This window comes from Bombyx mandarina, chromosome 24 (assembly GCF_030267445.1).
Source record: "Bombyx mandarina strain Sakado chromosome 24, ASM3026744v2".
Classification (NCBI taxonomy): domain Eukaryota; kingdom Metazoa; phylum Arthropoda; class Insecta; order Lepidoptera; family Bombycidae; genus Bombyx; species Bombyx mandarina.
In genome coordinates this window covers 545,111-557,115 of record NC_143230.1, presented here as the reverse complement: position 1 = coordinate 557,115, position 12,005 = coordinate 545,111, and the positions used below count along the sequence as shown (strand labels likewise).

The following is a 12,005-nucleotide window of genomic DNA, read 5'->3' as shown; positions in this document are numbered from 1 at the left end:
AAAAATATAACCTTTTTATTATTTGTGTAAACAAGCAAGGCCAGGCCTAGAAAAACAGCAGATACAAACAGAAAGCCGATTAAAGGTCTTCCAAAATAAAAACATGTTAAATCACGAGCAAAACAAAAAATCAAGCCAATCAAAAATTAATTAAAGTAACAGAAAAAGTAAACCAAACTAAATATACACATGCATATGAATGTTACAATTTGATAGTCTGGCGGTAGCCATCACAGAACACCAGATATTTGACAGATGCCTCATTCTCGCTTACGACATTGTCAAGATAAGTTTGCTTATATACAAGTTGCGAACAACAACATTCGGACTGTCGGTCTACCGAGCAATATCACTCGATCGGTAAGATCTTCTCTTCGACGTTCCTTCCTTCCTATTCGTACACTCTTGACAGAGTGATCGTGGTCATGCATCAGTCGGATCCTGCGATACCGATGCTCTCGCGATGCGACGCCATATAGCACGATGTTTCGCAAAGTGAGAGCAATCATTTATGTCGGAGTGAGTCACAGATTTTATGAGGTCGACCATCGTGTTGGAGATCCTTGAGACTTTCCCTTGCACCACCAACCGCTCAATGAAGTCCTCATTACAAGGATGTTAAACCTTCGCCGTTAAATCTTCCAAAATAGTATCTCAATTGGGTTGCAAATCATATAATTGGCGTATTTTAAAATCACTTGAAATCGTCTTGAGACGTGACCGACGCGCTTGCTTGGTGTACCCCAACAACCTCCCTCCCCCGCAACCAGCTCGATGCCTGCATCGTCATCGGCATCATGAGATCCACATTTCCGTATTTGGTTTAAACTGGCCATATTTTAAAAAACATTTTACCCTCATGTGTAACAGGAGCAAGAATAATGCCGTTGGATATATTAAACAAAATGTTAAAAATAAAACCTTTTCAAGAAATGCACTTCATATGTTGATATCAATCTTTTAGCTCTTTAGCGTCCGTGTAGGTCACCGGGGCCCTACGTGGCGCACTGTTATAATTATTTCGAATTCTGTTACTAAGCGCCTGGATTCCCTAACTTTGTCTTCTTGTATTTTTAATGTATGTTTTAGGTCTCTTAGAAATAGATTCATTCTCAGTAGGTATCTTCGGATTCGTCTTTTCCCGAGTCTACTAAATATTCCGGCGGCTTCGGACAGATATCGACATAATTACATCAGTGCGCCACGGAGGGCACTGGTGAACTACACGACAGTCAAAGCGTTAATATCCGTCTACAAAGATGTGTAACATTCACCGAACATAAAGAAGTTGATTTCATTGTCATTTTTCAATATAAAATCATTCAGTGTATATGCATTGATGTCTTCCTCTACGCAGTACCTCAGTCTTATGTCGTTATAGAAACGTAAGGCGACCACTCCACCGGTTCTGTTTGTCTCTGAGATCCCTTTCATCACCGAGATCATGAATTTTGTCAGCGACTTACTGTACTCGAATTGATCAGAAAAATACTCGATTAACAGTTGTTGGTACAATATGGCGAATGAATCAAAATACTTCGATGTCATTTCCTCAATGTCGGCTGCTATTAGCCGACCGAACAATAGGCCCACCAGGTCGACTCCTTCTGTTCTCTTTCGTTTTTCATCCTCGAAAACACGAGGCGCATCCACAACACTTTGCTTCACGGCTCGATAGAACGATTTCGTGAGGCGAAGCGACAAGTGCCATTTTAAATGTTTTTCGATAGGGAAAGTGAGGTTCATCCAAGAAATAATTTTGTCCAGAATTGGTAGCGGAGACACATAGCTGGGATCGAAAATTTCGTTGCAACGAATGCACGTTATCATAACGCCCATATAATCGAAAATAGCATCTTCGTGCTCTCTGTTGACTGACTCGAGACATTTCAAAAATGGATACCCTAATTTCTCAAACCTCTCCTTTTGTATTTCTTCAGACTTACACATAAGTAAATATTTCATCAAAATACGGATATATCGCTTTGTAACCATAAGCTTTCGTTCTGTGTCTTTTGACGAAACGCAAGACAATCGATCAAGGAACTCCAACATCGTGTGATCAACAAAATTTTGATTAAGGTTCAACACTAGTGAGTACATGTGTGAGAGCGCAGGTAAGTAGTTGAGCATTTTTAGAGTCTGGATAATAGTGACGAAGTATTCTGGTTGAATTTCTGGTGGAATGAATTTTATATCTGCTATAAATTCATGTGGGCTCTTCCGAACATATTTAGAAAAATCTGTTTTTTCTATAATAGGCTTAACCGTGGTCCAAACACGAATATCGACCGAAGAACCAGCACGTTTAAAATACTTTATGGCAGACATTACTATAGATGCAGGTCTTAGAAAAGATGCCGTAACAAAGGCCTCAAATTCTTTGCCAATTCTTTCAGCCAATATTAAAGCTAATCTAACAGTAGGTGGACAATGAAGCAACAATCGCACGTTACTGTCTACTTGCGACGCTGGACACGATAACAGCTTGTTCGCCGCGGCCTTGGGGCCGATTTCAGTCAAGCTCGTCTCGTCCAGGCGGAGCTTCCGTCTGCCGACATGCATGTTACATCTAACAATTGCCGCCAACCGCGCGGTGTGCTTCTGACTCGTGTCGAGTCCTCTGAGGAATGTCAGATCTGCTCCTTGCAGGATGCACAGCGGCCGTGCCAAGGACTGCTTCACCTCGGGATTCGCCACCACACGGCCCCTCAAGGATGCAAGGTACACATCGGCTAGGCCACCTCTTTCTGTGAAATATATCGACAGTTTCCTCAGAAACTTTTCAGGACGCATTTTTTTTCTTTCAATTAATTCTACAAACTTGTTCACGTCTAAAACAGAAGTGTCATGACGCAGGGCATTCAGGTAAGACACATCAGTTTGGATCAGAGTAAAATTCTCGCGGAATAGTATGCGGCGAGCAATCTTTGCATCAAAGAGACGCCGCAGTATACCTTCAGCAGAAGAGGAGTCGAGTTCCGCTAGATGCGTTACAGCAGGGATCAGGGCTGTTGTTTCCACCGGAACTTTGTAAGTCTGCAGAGTGTCCAGTAGCAAACAAAGGCGCCCGGCGCGAACTTGGGGATCTGGTTCTGCGTCAACTGCAGCTAGTAGTAGATTGGGAAGTCGCTCTTTAATCACTTGGCGTTCGTCAGCATTCACAGAGTATTGGTCAAACAGAGAGAAATTCTTCAAAAAAGCCTCGCGCACGGGAGCCTCCACATCACCGCTGTCCAACAGCTGCCGCATGACAACGGCGTGCAACCCTTCGTGACACTCGGCTTCAGCGGGGCCTCCGTCGAGACCTAGTCCTTGTGCGAATACCATTAGAGTCTCCCACGTGTCCTGCGGTAGACGCCACACTGCAGCACGCTTCACAAGGCTTCTGACCACTGCTGCCTTCAAGTTGGCTGGCTCGTTACTGTGCTGCCGTAACAGCTCTAAGAGCGAAGCAACACATTCCGGTTTGCCGCCAGTTTTACTTACCAGAACAAGCATCATGTATTCACGGTTTTTGTATGTGCTTTCAGATTTGATCCTTTTGGATATTTCATAGAATGTCTTACTGAAACCAGTAAATCTATATTCATCAAAGAGCTGATCTAAGTAGGTTCGAATCGGCATGCACTGCATGGCAGCACACTCCATGCGACACTTACTTGACAAAAAACATTTCTTGTAACTTATTTCATCTAGTGTCGATAAAATTTCATCATCAAAGACATGGTTCCCACTATCGTGTGTTTGTTTAGGGATAGTAGGAACCTTGTACGGCCATTCTTCCACAATAGTACCCACATCCTTGTTCACAAATACTTGTTTCTTAAAGGAGGCTCGTTCTTCAGGCGTCAGTCTCTTGATTAGTGGTTCCACATTGCTGTAGGTGAACCAGTAGCTAAGATAATTAGCCCGAGCTAGCCTAAGAACAAGTTGCTTGCACTCCTCGGCACTCAGACACTGAGCTAATGTCTTGGTGTGCAGCAACAGAGCTGCATAGAGCTCAGGCTTTCTGTTGAACTTATCTCTGTGATGTTTCATGATGTATCTAGTCAGCGAAGGATTATATTTCTTCTCGAAAATCTCTTCTGATATTTTGAAAAATGTAGTTGGATCCTGTTTTAAAATACCTTTTAAGCCTATATAATAAGCTTGTAGGTTATCCAAGAATTTTGTTAGTATTTCGTCATCGCTATGAACTTTATTGAAATACATCTCCGCAACCTGCGGGCACTTCTCACACAGGATTTTAAAGTGCTGTGGAGACAAACGTCCCAAGATCTCACGGACTTCACTGTTTATGTAATCCTGAGAACAATGTACGAAAAATTTCATAGCATAATGAAATTCTTTTTCTTTGTAGAACTGATAGAATTTTTGACAACGTAGTTCATCTTTGAGATTCAAATATAACCAGTTCTTCATCTTGCTGACAGCCGTTGTAAACATTGTAGGAAACAGTTCATCTTCCAACCACTGGGGCGTCATGATAGCCTCATGAGTAGGGTCCATCAACCACTTCGACTTCAGTGCTCGACTCACATACAACATATCCTCGTCTCGGAGGTTTTGGATTATGAAGTCTACGTTTCGCAGTTTGGACGCCATGTCTATCTTGAATAATCTATCTACTGGAGACTTCTCTGGTAAATTCTGAATTTCAGCAAATGAAATACGGTTTTCGTAAGCTTCATTGACCATGCTGTTGAGTCGAAGCTGACGTTTCCCAAGGTTCGGTTCTGTAAGCGTGATGGGCCACATCGTGGGGATCTGAGAACAAAAAATTAAGAAAATCAGTTAATTATCCACAATCTACTTGAATACCGCATGTTGGTCATTGATGGTACTATACCAGTAATCTTTGCAGAAATATCCAACAACTGTATAGTGTGAACTCAATAAAATACCTACGCGAACGCGCAGAACACGACCATACAATCAAAAATAACAAATATTATTTTAATTGAAATATAATATACACTGAGTAATCATATACAAGATTAACAACGCAGTAAATGGTAGGCAGCGGCTTTTCGGTAGGCAGCGGCTTGGCTCTGCCCCTGGCATTGCTGAAGTCCATGGGCGACGGTAACCACTCACCATCAGGTGGGCCGTATGCCCGTCTGCCTACAAAGGCAATAAAAAAAAAAAAAAAAAAAAAATGGCAATAGACAAGAATATGTTCACCAGATATGTATTTCTATTGAACTATCCTACCATAACTATTGACTTTACATTGCCGATGTCTATGAGCTCCGCATTTTATCCGTATCTGCCTTCAAGAGCAACAAAAATACATTTTAGAACGATCATAGATATCATTAGTAAACGTATAAATTGAAACTCATGATTCTAGTTCACAAGTTTTCGATGGAATAACCAAACTTGTAAAAAAGTCAGAAATTTGTAACCTATCGTTACCATCTTCCAAATAAATACATTTTTACAAGCTTTTACTATCTAACCTCACACTGTACTGTCGCAGACACAAGTTCTGAGTTTGTTCATATAGACGCAGAGGTAGAGGCAGACACAATCAGGAAACAAACACTGACAAATCTTTTTTTTAAATTTTATTTGCAAAAACAATACACTTTGTTTTATGACGCAGTATATTCGTCAATTACAACAGCAAAATAATATGTATATAGATATATATAGGTACATGTTGAAGCACAAACAAAACATCAAAACACATTTAACAAAAATCCAACGAATTCTCAAAATAGCTCCGCATATACAAAGAATTTTGTCTCCGTGTGTTCAATTTGTCGCATTTGATCAACGATACCGCTCGCTTCACCGGTTTCTAGGGAGTAATACTCGTCTTTCAGAAAATACACAGCTATCTTCGCTTCCACGCCCTCGCTCTCTTCGAGAACCCCTTCCGCGATAGCGAGGGCGAGGCGCCGCTTCGTGGCGTCGTACTCGAAGTAGTCACTGAAGTACTTCTCCAGTCCGCCGCGATAGATCTCAACGATAGAAGCGAAATAACGTGAAATCAATTCTCTGATCTCTTGCGCTATGTATGTGCCGAACAAACGGCCAACCAGATCCACACCGCGCGATCGCATCAATGTTTTGTTGTCAAACACTTCGGGGTTCGAGACCATACTTTCGCGTATGGCTTTCGAATACAACATGGTCAAATGAATGTTTATGAACCAGTTGAAATTTTGCTCTAGAGGTAAATTCTCGTGCATCCAAGCTACGATTTTCTTTAGTATTGGCAATGGGGACTGGTAAATCGGGTCGAGGAGTGCTTTATGATAGCGTAAGGTTCGAAGGACCTCCTCGAAGAGTTCGGTGAACGAGCCGTAGCCACCTGCGATTGCGGTCCTTAAGAAGTTCAGGAGCGGCACGCCAAGATTTTCGAATCTTTTGTTCTGGGCGTTTTCATTCTTAGACAGTAGCAAATATTTGATCAAGATTCTAAAACGTTGAAGCAAATCACAAGTTTTAACAGAATACCGCAACGATTCAACCTCTTTGAAAAATTCGACGAGCGTCGACTCAATGAAAGTTTCTTCAGTATTCAGGATCAAATGTTCGATGCAGCAAAGTAAACACGTGGCCTTGCGCGGATTACTCGTTTTGAGCATCTTGTACAGGATTGCGCAATATTCCGGCTTAATTTTAAGGGGAACACGTTTAATTGTTAAGATATATTTTTGTAGGTGAGTCCGGGTCTTCAGTGAGAGATCCGTTCCTTCCAAAACAGGTCTTATAATTTCCCATACACGTAAATCAAGTGAATTACCCTTTCGGTAAAAATATTTTAGGGCTGTTTTAAGCGTTCCAATAGACTTCAGTTTGACCGCCGCTGCATACGTCTCTGCTTCTTTTCCGTTCCTCTCAGCCAATATCAAAGCTAATCTAATAGTACGTGTCCACTGAAGCAACAATCGTACGTTACTGTCTACTTGTGACGCTGGGCACAATAGAAGCTTGTTGGCCGCGGCTTTGGCACCAACTTCAGTCAAGCTGGTCTCGTCCAGGCGGAGCTTGCGTCTGCCGACATGCATGTTAGCTCTAACAGCTGCTGCTAACAGCGCGATGTGCTTCTGGCTCGTGTCGAGTCCTTTGAGGAATGTCAGATCTGCTCCTTGCAGGATGCACAGCGGCCGTGCCAGGGACTGCTTCACCTCGGAATTTGCCACCACACGGCCCCTCAAGGATGCAAGGTACACATCGGCCAGGCCGTCTCTTTCTGTGAAATATATCGACAGTTTCCTCAGAAACTTTTCAGGACGCATTTTTTTTCTTTCAATTAATTCTACAAACTTGTTCACGTCTAGAACAGAAGTGTCATGACGCAGGGCATTCAGGTAAGACACATCAGTTTGGATCAGAGTAAAATTCTCGCGGAATAGTATGCGGCGAGCAATCTTTGCATTAAAGAGACGTCGCAGTATACCTTCAGCAGAAGAGAAGTCGAGTGCCGCTAGATGCGTTACAGCAGGGATCAGGGCTGTCGTTTCCACCGGAACTTTGTAAGTCTGCAGAGTGTCTAGTAGCAGATAAAGGTGCCCGGCGCGAACTTGGGGATCTGATTCTGCGTTAACTGCAGCTAGGAGTAGATTGGGAAGTCGCTCTTTAATCACTTGGCGTTCGTCAGCATTCACGGAGTATTGGTCGAACAGAGAGAAATTCTTCAAAAAAGCCTCGCGCACGGGAGCCTCAACCTCACCGCTGCCCAACAGCTGCCGTATGACAACAGCGTGCATCCCTTCGTGACACTCGGCTTCAGCGGGCCCTCCGTCGAGACCTAGTCCTTGTGCGAACACCATTAGGGTCTCCCACGTGTCCTGCGGTAGACGCCACACTGCAGCGCGCTTCACAAGGCTTCTGACCACTGCAGCCTTCAAGTTGGCTGGCTCGTTACTGTGCTGCCGTAACAGCTCTAGGAGCGAAGCAACACATTCCGGTTTGCCGCCAGTTTTACTTACCAGAACAAGCATCATGTATTCACGGTTTTTGTATGTGCTTTCAGATTTGATCCTTTTGGATATTTCATAGAATGTCTTACCGAAACCAGTAAATCTATATTCATCAAAGAGCTGATCTAAGTATGATTTTAAAGCTTCACATTGTACTATGTCACACTCAGACCATTTAGCACATTTCTTTTTTATTAGTCTCTTAATACCAAGCAGCTTTGATTCACACAGACCCTGAGAGTATTCTTGGTCATCAAAAACATGAGTTCCATTTAGATATGATGGCTGTGTAGGCAGAGCTGGAATACTATACGGCCATTCTTCCACAATAGTACCCACATCCTTGTTCACAAATACTTGTTTCTTAAAGGAGGCTCGTTCTTCAGGCTTCAGTCTCTTGATTAGTGGTTCCACATTGCTGTAGGTGAACCAGTAGCTAAGATAATTAGCCCGAGCTAGCCTAAGAACAAGTTGCTTGCACTCCTCGGCACTCAGACACTGAGCTAATGTCTTGGTGTGCAGCAACAGAGCTGCATAGAGCTCAGGCTTTCTGTTGAACTTATCTCTGTGATGTTTCATGATGTATCTAGTTAGCGAAGGATTATATTTCTTCTCAAAAATCTCTTCTGATATTTTGAAAAATGTAGTTGGATCCTGTTTTAAAATACCTTTTAAACCAATATAATAAGCTTGTTGGTTATCCAAGAATTTTGTTAGTATTTCGTCATCGCTATGAACTTCATTGAAATACATCTCCGCAACCTGCGGGCACTTCTCACACAGGATTTTAAAGTGCTGTGGAGACAAACGTCCCAAGATCTCACGGACTTCACTGTTTATGTAATCCTGAGAACAATGTACGAAAAATTTCATAGCATAATGAAATTCTTTTTCTTTGTAGAACTGATAGAATTTTTGACAACGTAGTTCATCTTTGAGATTCAAATATAACCAGTTCTTCATCTTGCTGACAGCCGTTGTAAACATTGTAGGAAACAGTTCATCTTCCAACCACTGGGGCGTCATGATAGCCTCATGAGCAGGGTCCAACAACCACTTTGACTTCAGTGCTCGACTCACATACAACATATCTTCATCTCGGAGGTTTTGGATTATGAAGTCTACGTTTCGCAGTTTGGACGCCATGTCTATCTTGAATAATCTATCTACTGGAGACTTCTCCGGTAAATTCTGAATTTCAGCAAACGAAATTCTGTTTTTGTAAGCTTCATTGACCATGTTGTTGAGTTGAAACTGACGTTTTCCCAGGTTCGGTTCTGTAAGCGTGATAGGGCACATCATCGGGATCTGAGAAGAGAGCAAACTTAAGTGATGTAATAACTGTCGACAAAATGTATTATATATTTAATTAGGAGTTATAGATTTTATTTTTTTCTAAACAAGAATTAAAAAAGATAGATATGTGATATAAATTTAAATACATAGAATTAATAAAAGATTTTCGTTAATAATTAATTATTAACTCTCATATTTTGATGATGATTAAGAAAATGTAACAAAAAAAGTGAGTAAATAACTTTGGATGACCTTGGCCAACGATTTCTGCAGAGCATTAAATTCAATTAAGAAAACAGGCAATGAAGTGTTTATCTAAATCTAAAGCCATAGTTTAGTCGTTTTTCAAGCGAATGGCGTTATGGTCACGATAACATTTACTAGAAAAGACCGATACTAATATTTCGATTTACTTACCGTGATCTTATTAGGCAGCGGTTGTATTTATAGCAAAATTTATTACCACTTCTTTTTATTTTAATTCGGTTATTCGGTTAACAATTAGTAGCTTACATTTAGTTTTAGTAGGCAAAGTTTTATATGCGCCAAGGTAATTAAAATTAAAGATTACCATATTTGTCATTTTCCTTTACTTTTTCGTCAAAAATGCAAACGTCCCGGTGCTTATGCGTTTAATAACTAACATAAATATAAAGTATGTATGTACTTAATTGTACTTAGGTTTATGTATTTTAATTTAATGTATTACACATAATTTGACATTTATACAAGCCAAATACAAAATAATATAGGGGTGCTAAAAAAATCGATAGATCGAAATGAAATATCAATGTTTTGGTTTTTCAATATCGATTTGTTATTGAATTCTAAATGATTCTATTTTAATTAAAAACATATCGCCTTTTTTGTCTACATTCGATTTTATAGTTCCCAGTCGAACTATCGTACTGGGAACTTTTAATCGATACATAAGGATAAACTAAAAAAAATGCTATTAATATCCTTCACATTGCTATAGAAGTTTTCTTCTGCACTGCACCGATACGAGTAAATTAAGGCAGTATCAGTAAGGTAAATAGCACCATGCTCATTTGTAGGCGAAGCGCAGGTAATTTTTCAAAATATTAGCTTATGTGGCGGTAGCCATCACAGAACACAAGATATTTGACAGATGCCTGAATCTTGCTTACGACATTTTCAAGATAAGCTCGCATACAAGTTCCGAACAACAAAATTTGGACCGTCGGTCTACCGAGCAAATATCACCCGCTCGGTGGAAGATCTTCCCTCCATCGTTAAGCTTCCCAAACTAATAATATGTAGATTTCAGATAATTATCATTTTATTTATTAGAAATAATTTAGCATGACCGGTATTTATTTGGTAATATCAATGATTGAGCTACATTAGGCTAGATGTACTAAATTTTTTAGAACCTAATTTCACTTTCAATTGGCACTATATCCACATTTTTTCCTGAAAACATCAAAATCACAATCCAGGTTTGCAAAATTGTATCTTCATCATCCGCCCATAGACGACCACAGCTGGACACAGGCCTCTGCAAAGGTTCACTACAGTTATTCGTCCTGCTCAGCCTGGACTCAGAATATTCCCGTGATCTTTAAGAGGCCATTGGTACACCTCGTTGGAGGTGTATCCAGGCTGCGTTTTATAGTTTGCGGTCACCATTCGAGAATTTTTCGACCCCAGCAGCCATCTGTGGGGATAGATTGCTCGTTGAAGTGACAATGGGTTTCAATCTCGCAATACGTCAGGCTATGGACTATCTTGTACCTTCTATAAATTTCCTCATTTCTGATTTGATCTCGTAGGTAATCTCCAAACAGAGCCCTCTCCATTGCTCTTTGAGCGACTTTGATCCTTCTGATAAGACCTACTGTCAACGATCAAGTCTCACTGCCATATATAATCAATGACACACACTGTTCAACAATTATCGTTTTGAAGCACTGTGATATTTATAATAAGAAGATTCTAAGTAACTTCCCGAATGCTGCTCATCCGAGTTCAATTCGACGATTGACCTCTTTTTGGAAGTGAGACCTACCTAGCTGGACAGTTTGCCCCAGGTAAATATACCTGTCAACAACTTCGAGCGTACAGCACCCTATATTTACTGCCACTACATAAGCATTCGATAAAATTTCAGAACAGTATCAAAAATTCTACTGTGGTCTTGCAAAGTATCAGCCATAGTCGTGATATCGTCGGCAAACCGAAAGTAAGCATTGAACACATCCTACAATGCAGTGGTGAACCATTTTGGAGAAATAACATCTTCCTACCTCACACCAAGCTGCAGATGAAATGTGGTAGAGCGATCGTAGATTATAAGATATTTGATAGATGCCTGAATCTCACTAACGACAATTTCAATATATGTTTGAATATTTACAAATTCCGAACAACAACGATACGATTTTTTTCGATCATTTTGACTCTTCCGCACCCCTATTTGTGTTGATCATCCGCCTCCAAATACCTTTATTAATGCGAATGACTCACTGAAGTATTATAGGTCTTATGGAATGACAGCATCGAATCAAAATAGATTAAATCAAACCATTTAGGTACCTATCTACATAATATGTAGAGGCTTACTGAATTTGGCCCCCTTTATTTGATTTTTAGGTTTTTAATTTTCATTTATTATTTGTTCGTCCTTTGTTTGTTAATGTTCTTGTGTGAAAATTGTTTGTTCGTCTTTTATTTATTTATAATTAATTAAACAAATGATCACCCTTAAGTTGGCTCCCTTTACTAGATACATACCTGTATTTTTAC

The 12,005-nt window shown here is 40.5% G+C and overlaps 2 protein-coding genes across 4 annotated transcripts; both read right to left on the bottom strand.

Moving 5' to 3' along the window:
• Window positions 1-3: 3 nt before the first annotated feature.
• Window positions 4-11,657, bottom strand: LOC149499917 (uncharacterized). 2 transcript variants are annotated; one of them, XM_089738089.1, is made up of 2 exons: window positions 11,507-11,657; window positions 4-4,770 (listed from the first exon to the last, which is right to left on the bottom strand). In XM_089738089.1, exon 2 carries the CDS (start codon window positions 4,759-4,761, stop codon window positions 1,252-1,254), a length of 3,510 nt encoding a protein of 1,169 aa, XP_089594215.1. In that variant the 5' UTR covers window positions 4,762-4,770; window positions 11,507-11,657; the 3' UTR covers window positions 4-1,251. The 2 variants fall into 2 exon arrangements, with proteins under 2 accessions (XP_089594215.1, XP_028039212.2); XM_028183411.2 differs by lacking the exon at window positions 11,507-11,657 and adding an exon at window positions 9,808-9,947.
• LOC114249725 (uncharacterized) lies at window positions 5,638-9,983 on the bottom strand. 2 transcript variants are annotated; one of them, XM_028183402.2, is made up of 2 exons: window positions 9,808-9,983; window positions 5,638-9,248 (listed from the first exon to the last, which is right to left on the bottom strand). In XM_028183402.2, the coding sequence occupies exons 1-2, from the start codon at window positions 9,817-9,819 to the stop codon at window positions 5,721-5,723; spliced, it is 3,540 nt and encodes a 1,179-aa protein (XP_028039203.2). In that variant the 5' UTR covers window positions 9,820-9,983; the 3' UTR covers window positions 5,638-5,720. The 2 variants fall into 2 exon arrangements, with proteins under 2 accessions (XP_028039203.2, XP_089594214.1); XM_089738088.1 differs by having other exon boundaries at window positions 9,654-9,981.
• Window positions 11,658-12,005: the final 348 nt, after the last annotated feature.